The sequence below is a fragment of the Acyrthosiphon pisum genome, chromosome A2 (assembly GCF_005508785.2).
Source record: "Acyrthosiphon pisum isolate AL4f chromosome A2, pea_aphid_22Mar2018_4r6ur, whole genome shotgun sequence".
NCBI lineage: Eukaryota > Metazoa > Arthropoda > Insecta > Hemiptera > Aphididae > Acyrthosiphon > Acyrthosiphon pisum.
The window spans coordinates 71,263,105-71,288,632 of NC_042495.1; the positions used below are offsets into that span (position 1 = coordinate 71,263,105).

General features: G+C 31.3%; 1 protein-coding gene across 1 annotated transcript; it reads left to right on the plus strand.

Annotated features, from left to right (window-relative positions):
- Window positions 1-1,200: 1,200 nt before the first annotated feature.
- LOC100159921 (trypsin-3) lies at window positions 1,201-11,048 on the plus strand. Its single transcript, XM_001945072.4, has 7 exons — window positions 1,201-1,649; window positions 3,027-3,096; window positions 9,467-9,647; window positions 9,864-10,072; window positions 10,143-10,348; window positions 10,495-10,555; window positions 10,637-11,048. The coding sequence occupies exons 1-7, from the start codon at window positions 1,572-1,574 to the stop codon at window positions 10,765-10,767; spliced, it is 936 nt and encodes a 311-aa protein (XP_001945107.1). The 5' UTR covers window positions 1,201-1,571; the 3' UTR covers window positions 10,768-11,048.
- The last annotated feature ends 14,480 nt before the right edge of the window (window positions 11,049-25,528 follow it).

The window sequence follows — 25,528 nt, forward strand, 5'->3', positions numbered from 1 at the left end:
ACTTACTTTAAACATATATATTATATACGCTTTTTCTCTACAGACATATATTAACTTTACTTAATGATCAATAACCAACCAGCTTAAAGTATAGAATTTCATAAAACATGATTACCTGGTGAAGAAAGAAGATCTTCCAAAATGGCCCAACCTGCAATTATATCCTCTGATGATTAAACTTTTTAACCGACGTTTAACCGAATCCAGCAAGTATGAATTAACGAACCACTTATCTAAAAATCTATGCTCTGGTGACTGGTATCCTTAATATACCTACCTACTAAAATTCCTTAAGGATACTGAACTACTCACAAACATTTAGATCTATTCATTATTGTAATTATCTATATTATGTTAATTGTTTTTTTTCTTTGTTTCTCTAAATTATAATATTATAAAATGATTTCTCAAATAAAATTCAGCTAAGATTCCTGAAGGCAATGGTCCAAGTCGCCAAGGTCGTTACTGAATAATAATAATACAAAAAAATAACCAACATCAGTTAGTGTCAATTTGTCATAAGATAAATTTCAGTGTTCTACTATCAGTATCTTGACCAAATCCGAATCGAATTGGAAAATTTTAACATTTTTACGAACTGTCTTAGGTATACGTGGTACCCATAACGCCGTAGGATAAATACCAACAGGCCATACAAGTAATAATACATAGTAAGTACAAGTGATTTTCCAACAATTGTTGCGACTACACTTCGTCTCTCCGCGTTCCTCGTGAGCTTAACTTATTCACAGAAAAAGTGTAGAGTAGCAAGTATTATGAGTTCAAATCGGCAAGTACTTACTGCAGATATGATATTATATAATAACATAAACTGCAGCAGTACACCCGGGCGCTCGACGTTTGACCTACAAACGGCCAGCGTCGCTTTAATAAAAACACACACATAATAATATTGTATGTACACGTAATACCGTTTAGGTATTACCACTATTATTTATTATTATTATTATTATCATCATTACCATTAGATAATACGTGGGCGGGTGCGCATGGTGCACGCCACGCTAATAACGACAACAATAATTATAATATTATTGCGCGCCTACGACGGTAACAACAATAATAATAATAATACCTGACGGCGGCGGCGTAACCTTACGGACGGCGCCGTCCGTTCAAGGCTGCGCGCGTGTGTGTTCTCCTCCGCGGTCGCGTTATCGCGCGCGCTAACGCGTTTCCAACAGTCGCGCGACGGCCGGCCGGAGCGTATATAACACCGGTGCCGCCGATCCTGTGCGCCCGTGGTCCGCTTCGTCTCGTCCTCTCGTCACGTAATCCGCGCGTCTCAGCTGACTGTCAGCCAACTGCACCGTCGACGACCATCGCAGACGATTCCGTCAACCGGCAGACGCCGCCGGACGATCCGACTCGTGCGCCGCCCACCGCGTATAACATTCGCACCGATCGGGCTTTACGTGCGCACACAGAGCATCGTTATATCATTATCGTTTTATAACCACTGCAGGCGAACGATATAATTTATTACATTTTATAACGATAATATTATCGTCGTAACTACTCCGTGTACTTCGCTGTAAACCAGCCGCAAGATGCTCCCGATCGTCGCCGCCGCCCTGTTGATTGCCGCCGTCCAGGTCGTTCAAGTCGCCGGCGCCTACACACCATGGGTCAGTATGATATTATATGACATTGTGATCATACTTATTTTATGTAATTTTTTTTAAAATAAATAATAACAATCCGTACATAAAAAAAAAAAAAAATGTCATTTCGATTAAGTAGGTACGTGATAAATGATACAATGACAGAATTGCAGGGAAAGCACTCAGCAGTGCCACCTGACAGTTTCGTTTAGTAGGTCTCTATAACAGAGTTTGGAACCGAAATTCAAAATACCAGTATTAGGACCGAAGCCTTAACGGAACCTTTTTTCGATTTGTTCAAGAATCTTCAACATAAACAAGAATTGGAACCGATATTTTGTGTGATTTTTTTGATTCTAATATTATTTAGCTATTCTATATATTTAAATAATGATAATTGGTTCATAGAATTTGGTTGTAAATGTATACGTACATGGATTTATTATTTTCTATTTCTATACTAGACAAAAGTTTCAGAAATTGATAAAATATGAGCAGTTGCCAAAATTGTAAATTGTAATATATAAATATTTATCACTTCAAGTTACTTTAATTAAGACAACTATTATTTGATTTTATCATTTTAGATATCAGATTTGTACCTAATTTGATTTATTTTACCTTTTGAAAAAAATGTATAAAATGTATAAATACTACTACCTACCATAGTATTTACCAGAACATATATTTTGTAGTTTTAAGAACCAAACAAATCATAAAGGTTCCAAACCATAGAGAAAATCCCTAGGCCAGGTCCGTTGTAGACGTTTCTGAGAGTAATCGGGAAATGTGCGGGAGGAAAGACAATTAATCAGCTGGTTTTGATAATGGATTAACGTTGACAAAGTGAAAGGAAAATAGAGGTAATTTTTCTTAATCAACCAAGGAACAGAAAGCTTATATATTATACCTAGTATTATACTACTAAGGCTAGAAGATTCGGTAGAGCTCCATACCGGAGAATGACTTATAGAACCTAACCGTGGCAGCCACTGGCTGGTCTAAAATAGTTAGATTTTTTTTTTGCTGGTGAATAGCTTAGACCGGAAAATTGGGCGGGGCAGAGAATATTGGGATTGAGCTAATTTTTTTCCGAGGTAACAGATTTCGAAAGACGATATTACCCACATTGACAAACCGCCAAATCCACGTACCTGTGCGCTATTCGAATTCGACTGTTTCGAAATCACCTGTTGCACGGCCGGGTCCATAGCGTATTAATAGTACTGCGGCAGTATAATATGATAATAATATAATATAATCACATAATAACGATGGCGACCTCGACGAGAGTATAAGGTCCTCCCCGGGAGTCATATGCACGCGATACCACCAGTGTGCTGAAATGAATATTATAATGTTATATTGAATTGATTTACGTGTCGTGCGTTTTGTTTTCAGGATCATTTGTTCGACTACCGGGATGAACAGGTGCCGGACGAACGGCCGACCAGATATTGCGCGGCGTGTGGTAAATATATAACAATAAAAACCTATACTAATCACATTGTCATGTATACAAACATTATATCGTTATAAAAAAAAAATATTTCAAAATATAATATTTGTATAAACGTTTGAGTTCCGGACGTAACGTTTATTTCTTCATATTTTTTTTTGTCCGTTGTTTTTCGCTGTTCCGTGTTTTTCCAAGACAAACACACTCGTTGATCCATTATAAGTGATCGCGTTTTACCGGAGATTTAACCTCCTACTGCAGGATTATAGTATACTGTTATTGTCGTTACTATATATATTATAGTATTATTATTATTGAGTAAACGCTAGAAAAGCACATGAAAATCACGTTCATGGGGAGGAAAACTCACGACATTCTTACGCATTATTTTCTGTACATAAGTGGGGTACTTCGCCATCGGACGAAACATAAAAGGCTATAGTATGGCTTCAGTCACATCTCCCGAAGCGTTGAGACATTTCGATAATAGTACAGCTGTTTCGGACGATAGTTATATTGTATTTGTTTTTAAAAGGCCGGCTGGTCAAAGTGAACCCGAATGTCCTGGGTAGGTACACATATTATATTATACACTAAAAGAATCCGAGTGATGTTTTCGTTTCCATTTGGTAAATAATATTGTTTTAGTTTCCCCTCCCCCCCGCCATGGCTGCAATGACAACTCCATTAAAACAGTCTTGTTATTTTTGCGACCAAATGGAAAGAGCAAATTTCATAGGTTTTCATACTTGTATATTATTATAATATAATGTTGTCCCCTTAAACCTCCGAAAAAGGCTGAAAATTGATTTACGACACGCCGGCACGCGTCGTTGTGTTTTCGCTGCAAATCGACGTTTCGCACGTTACGATAACACCGCAGCGCAATCGAACGAGTAGCGTTAAAAATCGAATTTCGTACACATCGCAGTTTAATCGACCCGAACGGCGGCGATCATATTATATATAATATAAATATTATAAATTATTGTATAGGTAACCTTAACCCAGATACGATTTTTGAAAAATTATTCGCCTGTCTGTCGTACGTTTTTCATAAATTATTATTTATCGATCCTCCAAATTTCCAAACGTCCGTACGAGTGGTGGAACTGGTAACTATAGTAGATACTATGTTCGTTATTTATTTGGATTTTAATACTAATACATATCATTGCAATATATATTAGGACTTCTGCGACTCTGAATATGACAGCTGTTTGTGCTTGCGACAAACGAAATTTTAAATCGTAAGGCATGCAAACAGTAAACACTGTTAGACGTAGGTACATGATTTTCTAAATATCTATATATACCTACATCAATTTATTCCTATGTACAATGTACAGAATGTAACAGAAAGATCTGTCAAAAAAAAAAAAACAAAAATCGATCCTAGTTAAACATGTGACAAAAAATGTGAAAATTATATGGATAATAAGTCATTTAAGAAATTTATACTTATGTCAAGCAATTCCCAAAGATAATATTTTGAAAAAGTAATTACGTTTTTAATTAATTTAAGTAGGTACTCCAAAAAAATATTAATATTTTAAAAAATTCTAAAAAATTAGCTACTCGACTTTGATAAATGTTTTTACTACCTATCAAAATAATTGTTCCTATAGTTACATTTACAAATTGGCTATTTTGACATCTTCCAAAAAATGTTGTACCAAATTTTAAAATGTTCAGTTTTAGTTTCAGGAAATAAAGTTGAAAAAATGTATACTATAAATCTATACCGCAAGTTTTTATAAATTATATAAAAAAAAATTTTTTAAGTATAGATTATAACAAAAGTTATTGCATTAGTCACTCAATAGCGAGTTCTTTCTATAATATAATGTGACAAGATTCGTTCAGAGCTTATATTATTTCTTAACATTTTCACAAACAATAGATTAACAATTTTCTACCGCAGTCACCTAACTCAGGACGTTTTTAAACATAATTTGATGAACACAATATTTTAGTTTTTTATTTTACTATTTATTAAATAATAATTAAATATGCATAATTAATATTAAATATTTATAATATCTGCAACTATAATATATGTAGGACATAGGTGTTATTAAGTGAGGCTAAATAAACATAAACGTCAAGAATTTGTTATTCTTGTTATTCTTTTTGCCTATAATTTTTATTGAATTCGTGTCAAGTTCCAAACTAAAAGTATTATTCTTTTAAATTGTATATTATAATTTTTATTTTGTTTTGACAAAAGATTTTCTTGGTCCCGTAAATGTATTATTAAAAATAATAAAGGGGATCTACGACAAATCTTCTTAAACCCTCTGTACTAAAATGATCACGTTTTCAAATATTTTACAAACATTATTACGCATTACATTAATTTTTGCCTTATTCCGTTTGGGTAAGCTATATAAATAATATAGCTGCGCGTATAAAGTAACGGTTACTCGTTCCCAATCGCGATTTATCGAGTTCGCGGAGTAAATGTAATAATATGATCAAACTATAAGGAATAATAATAGTACGTAATTCGTTGTTACTTACGAGCTGCAGTGTTACGGTTAGGCGATGTACATCACTTCGATTATACAATATTATAGTCGCTTGTACAGAAGCGTTCAGTTATTAATTATGTCGTTAATCAGTGTATATATAGAGCGTAGGTACCGATTAAATGCGCGTTGCGACCGTCGGCGTAATAGATATCGTTTAAAATCGATTTAAGCATTTTTATTATAGAACAAAATAATTATACCCAAATACATTATATGTATGCAAGTGTATGTATATACGAACACGGGTTAAAGATCTATCGGTCCCCTAAAAACCAGACACTCCTGCAGTGGCGTGTAACATATAGAGTTCAAGATTTTCTGGCAACTCCTTAAATATGGGTGGGTATTGATAGAAGAAAAATAGGAAATTTTATGGGTAGGTAAAACAATATTATGAGGAGTTATTTGAGGAGTTACTTGAAATTATTTTTGCCAAGTGTACCAATTGCGCCTCTTATATTTTGCGGTCAATATACCAATTGCGCTTGCATTCAAATTATATTATTCTAAATTGCTACCTATGCTCAAATTATTATTTAAAAAATTATTATTATTCTTAAAACATGCAAAATACAAATATTATGATTACCTTAAACTCAAAATCTAATTACTTTATGTCTTAAGTTTTAATATATTTTATAACAGTATCGGGAATTTTATGAAACGTTATTATTATTACGCACATATTATTTTGATCAGGCAGTATGAAAGTTACCAGAAAATACTTTTTTAAATCAGCATGTTATTATTGACCAAATATATTATTTTATTGTAGTTGCTCTGTTATATTTATGATTACATTTTCCTTTCCTCATGGTGAACAAATTTATTATTCTGTATACTATAATTCACTTTGTGAAGCCAAATTGTATTATTCAAAATTGTAAGGCCATGCTCAAATTATTATTTAAAAAAATTATTATTATCCTTTAAACATGTGAAATACAACATCATGATTACCTTAAACTCAAAATCTTATTACTTTATGATTTAACCACCTATTATTTTATTTTAGTTTAGGCCTTACACGTGACTTATAGGTCATGAGTTAAGTGCTGCCCTTAATTTATGTGCGGTAAGTAGTGCTAAAGTAGTAAAATTAACAGAAATATTATAACCTATTATACAGAAAAACCAAAAATAAGGAACTTCACATGGTTTGTTTAAGAAATTACGGGTCGACATTTTTACAGTCGGCATAAATTATATTTCAGTCACCAAATACTTGATCTCAACCCCCCGTAAAAATCGTATAACTCCGGTCGAGCATTTATTATATAATTATAACTGACTAATAAGTTTTCCTTACGTAGTGTAAAATGTATATTACGTCAGACTAATTCGTAAAAGTTCTAACTCCAAAAATGCATTTTTTTTTTTTATGACTTTTTCAAATAAAATGTATGATAAGCGCAAATGGTCTATCGACCCTAAACATTTTAAAGCGCAATTGGTATATCGACCCTAAAATGTTTAGAGCGCAATTGGTATATGAAAAGGTAATTTTAAGCGCAATTGGTAAACTCCCGTTTATACCAGGTAGTATATAGGTGGATAGATACTGAAAAAGTGTTGCCATAAATAAAAATAGCAATTAACTTGACATTTTAATATTTATACGTCGCCGTATTTGATGTATAAACATATTTTTACTATAAACAGCGGTCGCCGGACGCGCTGTTACCTATATTATAAAACACGTTTAACTTTCTTCGATCGGCCTAATATAATATAAACAGTATTTCACTATATAACGACATTTATTATATTTTGAATATGAATGGAGAGTGGAGACATAATGTATCGTTTCGGAAGTAATTTACGTATGAAAAAGAAACACCAAACCTCGTCAGTTGCCGCTGCACCTGTCCAGCGACATATATTAATATTTAACTGCGCGTTCCATTTTCTCGCTCATAATATGCTACATAATCACATTGTAACGTACATTTTAACGACTCCTCTATATTTACGTTTACAGTGTACAAAACGCACATAATTTTAACCACATTTACCTATATCATAAAGCACGTCGTTGTCGGTGGCGTATTACATATTATTATCATTGTTATTATATTGTACGTCGTGCACGACGATAACATTTCACAGCGTGTGTATAAAGTTATTCTGAACCGTTTCATTTTCAGAAACTGCAACAAAATCTGTGTACTTATCTATAATATGTGCGCTCGTCTACGTCACGTGTAGGCACCTACAACATATATTAGATAACAGTTACTGTTATCTAATATAATACATATGGTACAAATTAACCTAACTACATACCTCGGAAAAAATTCGTTCAAATTCAGATTTGATTAAGAAGTCGATGTTTTCAACAATGTTAAAACCCATTCGTTCGATGATTTGCGTTAAAAAAATGTCCGTATACCTCCACAATCCGCAGACACCCCAAAATTCCAAAAATAAATTGGAGTTTGAATCATAACAAGCGTAGAGTTCACGGAATCGTAAAAAATGGGGTGAGCGCAGTGATTAAAAATAACAATAATATTATTACTGCACACAACACCGAGGTAAAACATTATTACGTGGTTAATAGATTATTATGTCAGTTCGATAACGTCCGTCACGGAACCCCGACCAAAAGGGAAATCCGAGGAAACACTGCGCATGTCTGTCCGTATAGATTCGGCAAACGATATCGTGTATGGTAGCTATAAGGACCGTTTTCGTTTTAATTGATGGTCTTTTTGGCGGAATTGATTGTGCTTCCGTGTACCGATGACCACGTATGATGCATATATTATAATATTATTATCTCCATGCACATTATATTATTACGATGTTCCGGAAACGCGACCATAGATCACTTTAATAATCTTACCTAAATCTCTTACCATTTTTAATCTTAATATGACTTTTTTAATATATTAGGAACATTATAATATTATTATTATATTTAGGCACGAAATATGTACAATGGTATTTAGATACTAACCTTTTAAGCACAGCAGATAATGGCAGTTTCCCGTCTAGAAGAATGTGCGAACCGTAATACTAATAATTACAGCCTATAATAGGACATAGGTAAACATTATCATCGTCATATGATATACCTATATATATAATTACAACAGCACGACGACTTATCGCAAAATTCATATTCGTGGTTAATTTCATAATAATAAATCTATTGTAGGTACCTACAATAGAAATGAACAGATACAGGACATGAAATAAATGTTCGTCTTTATTAACAAAAAACATGCGTGATATTATTTATTCACGCCACATGAATATTATATACAATCGAGTACATCGTGTAGCACATTTTATAACATGTATATAGGTATACATTTAATTATTTTATTAAAATAATATAATATCAATTTATTAATGAAAAAATGTAGGTGAGTCTAAAATAATGTATTTTCCGAGTTATTGAATTCTTTCAGACCACTAATATTTCACTCTTATCAGGCATTAGAAATTCAAATGACAATTTAATTTTAGCGGCATTATACGATGATGTTACGTTGTGTAAGCCGATGTAGTCATATTCTATATTAAATTGTTGTTCTTTAAGCTTGTGCTTACACAAAATTATATATTATAATCATTTGTATGATATTTTATATCATAATTATTATATATTACCATAATATTATAATTATATAACATATTTTTTGTATAGTACCTAGCTATTTGTTTGTAAAAACAAAAAAACCGAACGCAAGACGCGTTAAAAAAAAAAAATAATAATGACCGTATGTTATGTACATTAAACAATATGACATTATATTATATAGTCTAGCTATCTATCATACGTGATTACGTCATAATGTCCATTATAACGTCTGACCGTGGTTTTGTTTTCGAAATAGATAAACCGTGTGGGACCCAACCGGAACGGAGATCGGCTTTTGCGAAGATCGTCAACGGCAAAGATACACGGGAAAACGAATTCGGCTGGGCAGCTACGTTGTCGCGACGAGGTCAGTTCTATTGCGGCGGCACACTCATCACCAAGAAGCACGTGCTTACCGCTGCCCATTGCGTCGAGAAGTAAGTATTCTATATAAGTGCACTGCAGTACCTGTATATTTACATACTGCGTGTCTACGACAAAATATTGTATTGAAACTAGGTATACCGTGATCATACGGTTATACGATCGGTTGTGAAAATATGGTCTCGTGTAGTCTGAGATAGACGATTTATCGAACCACTTTACAGTGCTGCTACACGTTTTTCATCACGATTTCCGTTTCGGTTTTCCAGTTTCAGCCCCAAAGATCTAACCGTGACCATCGGTGAACACGACCGGAAAGTTGAAACCGGCCGCAAGTCCGTTCACCACGTGACCCAAATCCACCGGCACCAAGACTTCCGACTAAGCACTTTCGACAACGACATCGCAATCATAGAACTTCGTGAACCCGTGCCCATCAACAGCCCATGGGTGCGCGTCGCGTGCTTACCCAAGTCCGGTGAGTATCTACCACTTGTATATATATATATTATGAATACCGAACTTAACAATAATTTTTCCATACTCAGCCGACACGTCCTACGAAGGTATCAAAGGCACCGTGATCGGATGGGGCAGATTGGGCGAACGTAAAAAGTCATCAAACATCCTGCAGAAAGTCGACGTACCAATCATATCGAATGCAGACTGCAAGGATATGGGATATTCGCCTGAGAAGATCACCAGTAACATGATATGCGCTGGATACAAGGAAGGTCAACAGGACGCCTGTCAGGTATAAACCGTATGATTTTAATAATATTATAACATTTACGACGAAATCGTTCTTCGTGTAAGCTTACAACTTTGTGTGCGAGAAAATGTTAAATATTATGACTTGTGAGTAAATTAGGTACCGTAAATGTAATTTGCTTTCTGCAGGGTGACAGCGGTGGACCGATGCACAGACACATAGATTCTTCTGATACTATGGAAGTCATCGGTATGTATAATATACATAATATATCTAGTTACTAGTGAAATTCGTAATCCATATTAATCAATCGCGTAAATCTCTTTACAGGTATCGTGTCTTGGGGCAAAGGATGTGCCAGGGAAAACTATCCAGGAGTGTACACCAGAGTGGCCAACTACCTGGACTGGATTATGGATCACACAGGAGACGAATGCATTTGTGGAGCCGAAAGTTCCTGAACACGTTTTTTCCTTACCTCATCTTCACAACTTTCATTTGAATATACCACACTTAAAATTATCATTATTATTCTCATGTGCATAATTAAGTATAAATCTAAACGTATATATTTATATAATGTTACTACATAGTTTATAATTGTATTAACCACCGAATAAGATTACCTACATTTTAATATTATATTGTTATTTATATATACGATGTAAATTACGTAAAGTCTAGTCAACACACGCATGTATAATTATTGAATTTTAAATAGCATTAATTAATACGATTTTAACATTGTTCTACATTATTATATATTATAATATAGTACCTTATATCCATGTACAATAACCGTATGCGTTAAAAGTTAGTTTCCGGTATTATCGGTTGGTCGCGCCAACGCCTGCTGCACCAGTTACTCCGGATATAAAACCGTGACAACCGAACCGTTTTACTCACTATATAAACATATTTTATAGCCACGTTTCCATGGCGATCAACAACTCTAAACGACGTCGTAAAATATACATAATTATATATGTTGCATATTATCACGGACTAATCTTAGTCTTTATATCTATAAAGGACTGGAAACGACATGGTGGGCAGCCCGAAAAAGGTTCCTCTGTTATCATCAACAATGTTCATTGATTGTTTACAGCTCTACCAGTGGTTTTGTTTGGCGTCACATATTTCATCTTAGTCCGTGGTTTATACATATGGCGAAATGGGGTTGTAAACTCTCAACAATCTTTGTGATCCCCGCATATGTCTCTTGTACATACTTTTAAAGCCCCTGATAAACTGCTCATTTACAGTCCATCTGAGTCCGTCCTGCAGCATATTATGCAATAAATGTTATCTGCGCGACTGCTCACAAATTACGTGGTTACTTATCGGTCTAAAGTATACTCGGTCGCGATAACAGGAATTCTACGGATAACTCTTCCTGCAAGTCGCCAAATCGTTAAAATAATATCCGCAATGAAGTACCTACGGTCAATCCTGAATAATTAGTGATCGTAAAAGCCGATATTACACAATTTAAAATTTAAGGGAAATTCAAATATTCATCAGGTACACGCCGTAATTACGTAAAATCTCTGTGATACACTCGTTATTTTTGATTGATGGTTCAAACCGTATAGGTAAACGACGTTGAACCCTTTTTTTTAGACAAGACAAAACGTGTGTGCGTATTTATTATATTACGCATAAACCTCGTCGACCCAAATATTTATATCGATAATAATACTATCGTTATTACATTACAACGCGTGACGTTTTACGGGTCAGTATAAATTGCTTTTGATTCGTAAAACGTTTAATCGTTTCGTATACATTTAGATTGACTTATCGTCGCACCATTGGTGGTGGTATAACGCGGAGCCGAGGTTCACTTTCAAGCGGCATAAACGTACTGTTTTTCGCGGATGTGCCGAATTCGAAATCGGATTGCTCAAAGTTTTTCTATAATATAGACAGGCCCGTCGTTAGATATTTTCCGCCCACAATTTTAATGGCACCCTTCTCTACCAATATTCATTTAATTTTGCCACCTTCAATTTTTTTTAAATTGTATACCAACCTAAGGCCACGAATGACTTGCTTATACTCTAACAACGGGCCTGAATATAGTACCTCTACATATTAATATACGTTTAAAGTTTTGCCGACTGTATATCATAGCGTTATATAAATATCATATGCGCTCGTCACGAAACGTTAAGTGATTTTTATTTTATACGCTCATTGTTCCTAGTCCCCGTCGGCCGTCGCCCAGCACGCCACAACCATACAATTCGTTCCATGAAAATGGTAATAGAGCTGTCTTATCGTTCGATCTTGTATACATAATTTAAATGTGAAGTGTAAACGAGCCGCGCCCTATCATCGTCTACCCGCCAATATTATTATATGCTATTAATTACGTATCGGAAGTGGTCTTATCACATTATTATAATAATAAAAAATATAATATGAATACCTAATAGTATTATAGACACACCAGTATATAAGGCTATAAATTATAATATAATAATGGTCATTAGAAATCGAAAGCGTTTATTTCGACGTGTGCGAGACCATTGTCTTATTAACGACAAAATATTGTAATAAGACACATCGCTGTCTCCGCGAAATATCTTTCAACGAAAGTAGTATATTATATTATATTATTGTACGCAAAACTAATATATCATCTCTCAGATCGGCTCTCCTGGAGCGCAGAGGTACCTACCAGTGGCGGTTATACTCGAATTGATGAGCGAAATTCTAAAGGCCCCACCAACCTACAAACAATTATTAGAAAATACAAATAACCAATATTCAATCAGTGGGTCACTTATTGTTCATAGTTGAACGATACCAAAATATGATGTACCTAACTAATATTTTATTATTTTAAGAAATTATTATAAATTAACAATAATTAAGGAACTAAAAATAGTTTTTAAAACGACATATTTTATGTTCTGGCTTTTTTAATACAAATTTAGTGTTGGACAATTTTGTGGTGGAAGGATGTCCTAGCGGAATTCAAAACTAAACTAGATAGTCTATGGCACCGTCGAGTGACAATTTTGCCAAAAAAAATTTTAAAAAATGTTTGTTATAAATAGGGAAAGGATTGAAAACAGTTTTTAAACCGACGTTTTTGTTACTTAGATTTTTAAAAGGAAGGAGTTCATTTTGACACCTCAAACTGCGCTATACTGTTTTTTTGAACGGAGATTTATTCATTAATAGAAATAAAATGTGGAAAATGTTACTTTTTTTCGATTTAAGGTATCGCCAACATACCTGTTGAGCGCTATTTTAATACAAATTTAGTGTTGGACAATTTTGTGGTGGAAGGATGTCCTAGCGGAATTCAAAACTAAACTAGATAGTCTATGGCACCGTCGAGTAACAATTTTGCCAAAAAATATTTTAAAAAATATTTGTAATAAATAGGGAAAGGATTGAAAACAGTTTTTAAACCGACGTTTTTGTTACTTAGATTTTTAAAAGGAAGGAGTTAATTTTGACACCTCAAACTGCGCTATACTGTTTTTTTTGAACGGAGATTTAATCATTAATAGAAAAAAAAATGTGGAAAATGTTACTTTTTTTCGATTTAAGGTATCGCCCGACATACCTGTTGAGCGCTATTTTAATACAAATTTAGTGTTGGACAATTTTGTGGTGGAAGGATGTCCTAGCGGAATTCAAAACTAAACTAGATAGTCTATGGCACCGTCGAGTGACAATTTTGCCAAAAAAAATTTTAAAAAATGTTTGTTATAAATAGGGAAAGGATTGAAAACAGTTTTTAAACCGACGTTTTTGTTACTTAGATTTTTAAAAGGAAGGAGTTCATTTTGACACCTCAAACTGCGCTATACTGTTTTTTTGAACGGAGATTTATTCATTAATAGAAATAAAATGTGGAAAATGTTACTTTTTTTCGATTTAAGGTATCGCCAACATACCTGTTGAGCGCTATTTTAATACAAATTTAGTGTTGGACAATTTTGTGGTGGAAGGATGTCCTAGCGGAATTCAAAACTAAACTAGATAGTCTATGGCACCGTCGAGTAACAATTTTGCCAAAAAATATTTTAAAAAATATTTGTAATAAATAGGGAAAGGATTGAAAACAGTTTTTAAACCGACGTTTTTGTTACTTAGATTTTTAAAAGGAAGGAGTTAATTTTGACACCTCAAACTGCGCTATACTGTTTTTTTGAACGGAGATTTAATCATTAATAGAAAAAAAATGTGGAAAATGTTACTTTTTTTCGATTTAAGGTATCGCCGACATACCTGTTGAGCGCTATTTTAATACAAATTTAGTGTTGGACAATTTTGTGGTGGAAGGATGTCCTAGCGGAATTCAAAACTAAACTAGATAGTCTATGGCACCGTCGAGTGACAATTTTGCCAAAAAAAATTTTAAAAAATGTTTGTTATAAATAGGGAATGGATTGAAAACAGTTTTTAAACCGACGTTTTTGTTACTTAGATTTTTAAAAGGAAGGAGTTAATTTTGACACCTCAAACTGCGCTATACTGTTTTTTTGAACGGAGATTTATTCATTAATAGAAAAAAAATGTGGAAAATGTTACTTTTTTTCGATTTAAGGTATCGCCGACATACCTGTTGAGCGCTATTTTAATACAAATTTAGTGTTGGACAATTTTGTGGTGGAAGGATGTCCTAGCGGAATTCAAAACTAAACTAGATAGTCTATGGCACCGTCGAGTAACAATTTTGCCAAAAAAAATTTTAAAAAATGTTTGTTATAAATAGGGAATGGATTGAAAACAGTTTTTAAACCGACGTTTTTGTTAAATATGATATATTTAAATTGATTGTTTCAGTCTAACTTATAAAATAAGAATAAAATTATGAAATCATAATGAGCTAGCCGGGCTAGCCGTGGTTGCGCCTGAAACTTGAAATAAAGATAATAATATGATCACATAATATTCTGACATTCACATGGCGTTATAGATAGGCTATTTCGCTACACTACTGCCATGGGTTAATTATGTCGGTATCTTATAAGTTATAACAGTTATAACATTAAATATATATTGTACAATATATACTCAACGCGACTGTGCTTATAGGAATGATATTAATCTGATAAAACACATACTAAAAGACTGACCGAGTGCACAGAATCCAAAGATTTTGGTCTTAATATTTCTTCAATAACATTTAGTCATTTTTCTTAAATATTTTGTTTTTAAAAAGAATCATAGATGATACGTCATGATTCATGATGAATAATATTAATCTACTTAAGCAACAATTCAGAATCTAAAAAAAAATATGATACCTAATTCTTAATACCTAGGTAATTAATTTAGTTGTATTTACGAAAAATAATATTCGTTCGTTAAAACTTTTATTTTGTTTTAAATAATAGAGTTTTAACATTGCTTAACAAACCTTGCTTAAACCTTTATAAAATTAATTCTGTTGTATAAAACAGTATTTCTTCAAAGCTGTCTTATTTTGTTTTCATATTTTTATTTGATCTTTACATTGAAATTCAACCTATTAATAAATTTAATTAATTAATAAAACTACCTCGCCATCAAGTAAGTCAATGTAATGTATGTGTTCAATCTGAATTCGATGATAAAACATTACATATTTTATGAAAAACTACTATCTCCGGCATAGGGCTTAGCATAAGTCTAAAGTCTTTGGAGATAATATAACAAAAATTGTAATTTTATTGATCCATATTATATCAATAAATATATATACAGGTATGGAATATATTATAATTCAATCTTTAAAATCTTAAATAACATGCATTGTACAATATAATAAAACCTTATCCCAGAATGTATAGCTGATTTATGTGTGACTGAGGGTAATCGGTAATGATGCCAACGGAAAAAAATGTCCAAAGTGAAATAGACCACAAAAAACAAAAATAAATTATGTCAACTAAATATCAAAAACTTTTTAATAGCAGTACTTATCTTTAAATATTAAAATATTTAATAATTTTAAATATTTTTTTCGATGATAGTTTTGTATAATATATCATGGCTTTATTTTTGGATGAATTTGTAATTTGTATTGCCTTTTATTTTATTATAATGATGTATAATTCTTATGCATTTATCTTTTTGTGCATTAAACATATGTATTGTTTTATATAAATCATCATTGACTATAAATACTATAGTATCTATTATGTTATTGTTATTTTATCACTTTTTTAAACAAATATTTTCTGTTGCACGAATTTTCCGTAGCCTATTTTACGTTGGCCATTATTACCGATTACCCTCGGTATTGCCTAGACTTGTTACCGAGAGATAAATTTCAGTGGTCTTAATGTGTAGGTAATTCTTCAATTTGTTGCTTTTTAATAACCTAACAAAAATAAAAGTTTTGTTAGTCTCTCATTGAGAAGAAAAACCGTAGTTTAACACTATATAGCTTTTGCATATTTACTAGAACATTTGCTGCTACCTAGAGAATATTTTAATGTTTTAAAATAACTGTTTATTTCATTTACTAAGTTTAGTAAATGTACTAGTTAGAACACTAAGTTTTTGTAATCAGATAATCAGGCCAATGACTGGCCGAGACCATCATATTATAATATATACGTAGGTATACACCTATTAAAACATACAGTGTATGGACCCGAAAATGTTAATTTTCGGATATGTTCGTCACGGAATTCAAAACAGAATTGTATTAGATTATATAGCACTGCGGATTCCGTTTTAATTGTGGGTCTTCCTCGGAAGAATAGTACCTACTTGCGCTTCCGTAACGACTATTATAATCACTTTAAGTAGGTACGCATACAACACGCATATTACAATAATTATTTACGGGATATATTATTATAATAATACGGACAAAGAACGACGACGACGACAGCGGCGGCGGCGGCGGTAATAATATAATATTATGTCGAACGGGCGTACTGCAAATAATGCGGTTTGTGCACTCTACGAACGATATCTCGTCTTTATAATATGCACGCACGGACGCTGCAAACCGTAATAATTATAGCAACATAATAGGTAGGTGTCTATTATATTATAATATACGCAATAGCAAATACCATAGTTTTACTATCATGTTATACAATATATTATACACAATTTATAAGTTAACATTAATTCGTACCTATGAATAATGAATAAATATTTATTAATTAATTAATAATAAAGGTTTTCTAGGACTTTCATTACATTATAAAGAATAATAAATAATATAAAAAATTAGGTAATATAGTTTAGTATAAAACGTAATAAAAAATATTTTAAAGATAAAGTCAGTTGAATTATCCAGGCTGTACAGTGTACCTACATGTTCTATATATTAGTCAGTGTATCATTCAAATCAAATATTTTGAACACTATAAATATGTTCACTGTACAATTATTCATATTTTTTTCAATTATTAAAACTGTAGTCTATAATGTTATTAATATTATAGGTATTGTCTAAAATATAAAAGTGCAATTTGAAATTACCATCAAACATATAGAAAAAAATATTTAAATTTATATTGATAATCTTTATATTCACCCCATGCTCATTTTACAAAATGCTCATTGTTTTTAAATCGATACTTTCTTTACAATATGGGTTATAACAATGAGTTTTATAGTTTTACTATAATTTTTGTGTAGATTTTTTTTTCAAATTTATTTACTATTACTTTCCCCATTAATATATGACTAAAATATTCTATTTTTTACCATTATAATTCTAAAGTTACAATAAATCAATATAAAATATTAAAATAATACATTTTGTTTCAAAATCTAATGGGTTGGATTTGATAACTGCAAAAAAAATTGTCAACATTTAACATTTTTTAATTATAGGTACTATCAAACGATTTAAATCAAGCTATTAGCTATTTAAATTTTAAATATGACCAGAAATTATGAAAAATTACCAATTTACAGTCCAATGACTACCAAAATATAATATAGGTAGCGATTTAGAATAGTATATACGTATAATATATTAAAACTAGTGAAACCATACAGTGGTTGTTCTATGATTTATTTATTTTTTGTTTTTAATTCAAAATTTGAATAATAAGTTCACAATATTTTAAAAATCATTTTAGAGTATTTATTCTTATTGTACACTAGTTGTAAATGCACTTGTAGTGGGTGACATGTTTCAACGTTTGTTCCAATTAAGTTATTAAATTATGAATTACCTATTTACCTATACTTATAATAGTTTATTTTGTATTCAATATCATTGTGTGCATCGTGATTAAAATAACAATAATAATTAATTAGGTAGTGACAGCTGCAGATATATTTGTGTACAGACATAATTTTAACTTATCGTAATTTTTTTAATCAACTGAAAAAAAGTTATTACAATATGAATATTATGTTGACTGTTCAACTTAATCAGTTAATAAAAATATTAACCAACTACCTAGTTAAGTAAAAAATAATTTTTTGAGTAAGTACCTACCTAGTTAATGTCCTCTGCACTTTTGATTAAGTGGAATGTTTTTAATATAATATAAACATTTTTTTGATTACTTAATAAATAAATAAAATATTCTTATAAAACAATATAGCAGTACTATAATACTATGAGAATATTAACCTATATCTTTTTTTTTTTTTTTTTTTTATTGAGTTTAAGCCCGGCAACACGTTTTGTATGGCAAGGATTCGTTGCTAAAAATGTATATAAATAAAGTAAAATATATAAAGTTCTGATCTCAGTAAGTTTACGTATATTAGTTTACCGATGCTCATTTTATCCGGTACATTTTTTTAAGTGTTGTTAAAATCAAGCGACTTTTGATTTTCAATGTTTCTATAGTGCATAAAATCTTTTATTTAGGTAGATATAGGTGCTAATGTACTATTTAGTCTATTCGACTTAACATAATAATATATTATACTCGTTATGTCCCTTGTCTCGTATTTGAACTATTGGAGAGTTTGAGTCACCATTATACCATAACATATCTAGGTCAACAAGAAAATATACGAATACCTTTTGGTGCTGTGGGGAAATGGGAAAAATATTTTTATATATATATATCTTATTACGGGGAGGACAGAAGAAGATGAAACGGTTTTTTTATCAGAACCATTTCCGTCTCACAGTGCAGTACTAGGAAATTATACAATAAATGCAATTAAAATATTATGTATAAAATATATTATAATAATAATAAAAAATATATTTACAATAATAAGCCAATGCAGCAGTACTGATCCCGGGAATACAAAACCGTATTTAACAGTTGGATTTTTGTACCGCGCTCGAAAGCTTTGATGTCGTATTCCGTGGAAAAGACGCGCACAAATGCACAAAACAATATTTATATTATAGAATTAGTATAAATATGTTTTTTTTAATAAAATGTGTACCAACTATTACGTGGAAAATATATTTCGGATTCTTTATAAAACGGTGGTTTGATGTTGAACGCTCGGGGCGTGACCCTAATAACTGAAATATAAAATGTTACATAGTATATAATATTATGGTATATAATATATATATTTATGATGTATGTATATTATAATTTATATCCATCGCGTAAAAAAAAGGAAAACTGAAAACGGATCGCTGACTGCTGATTTTATTATTATTATTAATATATATATATTTTTTTTAATTTGAAATTAAGGGTTTGACAACTGAGGTCATTAGACTGCCACTGTGGGGGAGGGTAATGTTGGTTTGAACACGCGTGTGTAGGTGTAGCAAGGATTTGTCACTAACAATCCCGAGTGGTCACCCATCCGGGAACTAGTGACAACGGCTAGTGCGTACACTCAGAGCACATTCGTGGCCGTCTACAAACATCGCGTTACATCAAGCCACTGTATATTATTATTGTTATTATCATCATACTCATTAGGTACTCGAACACCAAAAAATACTGTTGGATTTTTGAATAAAGTAACATTATAATATTTTGTGGAAGAAGAGTGTGTGTAAACAAACAACGACAACTAAGTATACGTTTCAGCTTCGGTTTCGCTCTCGAAGATAAAAGTAATAATATTGTGAGTGTTGAGCTTTATTATAATATATAACGTCTTAAAGCCTACCTACCCACAGGCTACGCAACAGTTATAGCTGCAACAGCTTTAGTAATATTTATAAGTGCTGCTACCCTACGGTATTCTATAATATTATACTTAATCACTTTAGACCTGTATACAAAGCAATAAATGAGCTGAGCGATAAAAGTGTAAAAAATAAGGCTGTAGTCAATTTGCACCAATTTTGACTCAAAATATATACCTAACCTAACCTATGGTATACCTATCATATAGGTTAGCATATAGGTACATCATGTGTAAGTAATTTGCACCAAAATTCAAATTGATTATTTTTTCGATGTTGTATACATTAGTAAATAGTACTACCTACGTAAAAGTGTAGCTATAAATCTGTGATAAATTTAAAAGTATATGTGTATTTATATAGGTTATATAGGTACAAATAAACTCTTAATATTATAAACAATAAAGGTCAGTAAAATATTCAACATCATTAATATCAAATAATTGAATAGGCATAGATATAATTTTAGTGCAAATTAGCAAATTACAAATATCCTATAGTAATATTATCTATATTACTACCAGAAATATACCTACGTATAAAGTATAAACTATAATTATTATATACCTACTATAAAACATGCAAATCGAACTGTTTTAAAGATTCGTATTTACTCTGTGGTTTATATAGAAATCGTCGATGCTGATTTTTACCCGATTTTTTTTGTGTGTGTACAGTGTACACTTCTTGATTTGAGCGAACGCACTTCTACCGACGACGAACGCGGTCTGCAAAGTAAACATTTTCACTTTCGTAAAGCCGGTCTGACGCTATTATCACGTTCTAATAAAAGTTACACTATAACATACCGATTTCCAATTAAATCGTTGATGAACATTAAGTACCAATCTATTTATACATAATGTACCTATATATTATACTATATTAAAAAATTATCCAAAACAACGAACAACTGAATTTTCTGCACTATACGGTTACAATGGTTATATATACCGGTAAAAGGTATAAGCAAAAAGACGTCATACAGACGACACAATTTTTCTTTGACTATTAAATTGCGTACTCCAATAGAAAAAAAAAAGTAGACAATTTATGCAGATTGATAATAATAATTGTGTGTTAATATTCTCAGTCAATTTATGGGATTCTTTAAAATAATAATATTTTTAATCTAGTTTGTTTGAAGTTATTATAATATGTTATAAATATTTATGCAATATTGTTTCAATTGTGATTTTTTAAATGTTAATTTTTTTAATTCATATTTAAATTTCTTAAACAAACTTATTCAAGAAGTTAAAATTATATTGAATATTCAACATTTATAGTTTCTAATAAATTGATAAGTATTTTGTTGAATTTAGTCAAGCCGCGGAGTAGTGCAACAATCATTTTAACCTAACATAAGTATTAAATCGTGTAGAAAAATTGTGATTACGCAACACGGTCACCTATAACTTTCGACGCACCGTGTTGAAGTTTGATCGCGTGGGCACGATGAATAAATATTGAAATGTGTGGTTTTTTTAACTCCGATAGCACAAAACTATTATTACTGTCATAAAAATACATTTCGCTTTCTATTTTCGTTTTTCAACTATATGCGCGCATCATAAATATATTTATAGAGTATTAATGAAATTCATTAATTTGGTCGTCATATTGTAGCTAAGCGTATACCATTCAACATATTATTATAATAACAGAAATCATCAAGCTCTAGTCTCTACATAACTAATATTGTTCACTCATTTTAATGTTGAGTGATTTACCTCGTTAAAACACTTTTGAAGTCTATATATGTTTCTACCGCAGTGCTTTAGCAAGTGCCTATATAATATGAATGATGTACCTATCCAAAACTTACGATGTTAAGTTTTACTCGATATCGTATACGTAAAATCGAGATAAAATTGTAAGCGATCAGTTAACCTAAATATGCTTTGCAGTATGGCCGACTGCCCGACTTCACACGTTTTACGTTAATTATTGTTAGAACTAAAAAGAAATATTATATATTTATTTAGTTGATTTGAGAAAAGTTAATGTGAAGTGATAAGAACAAAAAAATAACTTAAAATTCAGAATTAATTTCTAGAATATTAATAGAATCTTAGTATAGTATGCCGTATCTTGAGTGGGTTATGATATGGTATGTCAAATATTAACATTTAAAAATGCTCAAAATTCACTTAAAATTAAAATATCGTAAAAGACCAACAAAAGAACACATATAATATTCTTAAATTTAAATTTTATTATAGATCAATTCACTCTAATATTTAAGCTAACAACACAAAATTGGAACTGAGGGGCGAACATTTTGGTATATAATTATGCGTTAGTAAGATGTATACAACACATATTATCTATAATATATGAATAATTTCACCTATATGTATACTGATACCTAATTTATCAACCCACAATAGTTCTAAACTGTTTTTTTGTCATAAGACATAGAAGAATAGTACATACTTTTACCATTGTTAAATATAATATTTTATAATTTTAGTCGGAAGTAGGAATCAACGAAATTCATAGCGATTTCGAGTTAAAATCATTTGAGAAGGAAGTATAGTCACTTTTACGCATTCGAATAATGTATTTTGTATAGGTATTGTTCTCACTGCATAACCTTTTTTAGGGCAGTAGAAAAATGCTGCAATGGTCGTTTTTCAACCGATCCCCTCGTGGCATATTATTCAAATCGAGCGAAAAGTTATTCCGCGTCGTACAATACCTAACATAATACTATATGTGCGCAAAATGTATACGTTAGCAAACGGTTTATAGTAAACCATATGTGTTTATCGTGTATGTACCTATAGGTAGGTATGGGCAGGCAGATCTGGCAGACAGGCAGGGCTGCTGCAGGTCGACGCGCACGTTTATTTAATACACTTTTGCTCAACTTTCTGGTTGTAAGTCAATCAAAATTCGACGTTTGTCTTCACAGAAAAGTGTGCACGTGACATTTCTGCACTAACTTGACTTCCGACGAATTTCATTGACGCGAAATACATTAAAACTTTGCTACCATATAATATTATATTATATACTATAGGCGTATAATATAAGGCACGACGAGAGCTGCAAACAAGAGTGATTACTTATTAGTTTTACATTTGTTGAGTGCGTAAAACTATTTCGGGAACTGCATGAGTTTTAATGTCGTATTATGCGAAAGTGTTTTATGAAAGTATGTTATTATATATATGTATTATTAATTATTATTATTATGACGGATCTTTGCCTTTGAACATTTAATGTCGATTTTAAATTCTCGCACTGGCTAATAATGTTTTACCGTATAAGTTTATTCTTAGGGTATACTTTTTGTGATTAATTTTTAACTACTTCGAGACGAAAATAAGACAAAATAAGTATATACATTATAAAGTGGTCCCGTCTTAAATGTATCACTGAATATGAATAACTCTAAAATTGGATCTAGTTTGTACTTCAAGGAGGTCGAAGTTGAAAATTCTCAGTACTTTTTAAAATAATCAGGAAAAACAAAAATTAATAAATTAAAATTTGTTAAAATTATTTAGTAAACTTGGTTGACCGTTTGGATTATATAACATTTGGTTAAATTTTTTTTCTAAAAATGTTAATAAAAAATTATTATTTTTGGTCAAAAATCTTTGTGAAATTTAATACAAAGTTCCTCATAAATTATTATTATAGCTTTTTGAAAATATTAACGGTACAATATAGGCACGGTTATTTTTTATAAGCATTTAAAGTTTGAATTTTGACAAAACCACTTTTACTTCAATATTTATGAAAATATATTAAATTTGTATATCTAAGGCTTAGAAATTTAATACAAGGTCTTTCATACAAGTAGTTCATACTTTTACCAAGGTTTTACAATCCCCTCAATACAAGTTTTTGGAAAAATCTAATTATTTTCAAATTTCAAAAAATAATCTACCTATATCTGGTGACAAAAATTATGGTTGTTATTCAAAAAAACATAAGTTGTATTGCGTAAAGAAAAAACTTGTACTCTTGTACCCCCTACCTATCACAGCAAACTGTTTTTTAATGTAAGGTCACCGGTCTGAGATATTTATAGTGGTGCATATTAGGCGGGACACACTATATATTATACACAAAAGCCACACATCACAATATTATAATGACTTATAATATTAATGTAATATACGTTAATATATTAATTTGTAAAAAAAACCATCACATCCAGCCCTATTAGGTAAAAGGGCGTAAGCGACAATTTTGGCGAAAATGAAATATTGGTATCAAAATTTTTCTAAAATTCTGACGCATCGATCTGTAAAATAGCTAAGCGACAATATAAACCAAAGCATGTCATTTTGCCATTTAAAGATTGGACGAAAACGACATGTCGTTTAAATAATAACTTTAAAGTTGATCGTAAGTCACATTAATTTCGAAAAAAATACGTAAGCGACTTTGTTGCATGGAGTAGTGTAAGACTAGTGTAAGCGCCATGCACTAATCAACACGACAAAATGTGATTTGTAAGCGCCGAAAGTGAAAAGTGTAAGCACCATTGAGCTATATTCGAACATTTATTTTATTGTAAGCGACATAAGTTACACAATATTAAAAATATTATTTTTATTATGTAATTGTAATTTCGAAATAATTTTTTTATAATTACACATCTAATTTTTATGAAAATCCATCAGATATTCGATTTTAAAAGTGTTTTTTTTAGTTCCTGTAAAAAAATGAAAATGCGGGTTATGCCCTTTTACTTAATAGGGCTCGACATAATGTTGAACACTATAATTGTACATTGTTATGTTATCCAAACAATTCGTGCCAAAAAAAAAAAACTGTTTGAATTTAAATTAGCCGACTTATTAACACTGGTGAAGGTGTGCAATAGTATTATTATTTATTATATCGTGTCATTTTAAAACTAAACAAAACACATAAATCTTAAAAATCATTAATCACTAAAACTAAACTTACTTGTAAAATGTCCATCCATCTTTGTAAAAAGTTTACGAGATGTCTAATCCATAATAAATTATAGGTAAGTACTAAAATTACTGTCAGGGTTTTGATACTGTTATAATTAAACCGTATAAAAATGTTTCATGAACTTAACCTCTAGGTATAATTTTTATAGTAATTTACTGTTGAACGTAAGTGTACTATACGTATCTAGAATAATTTCATTTTCGAACTAAGTGATTTTAAGT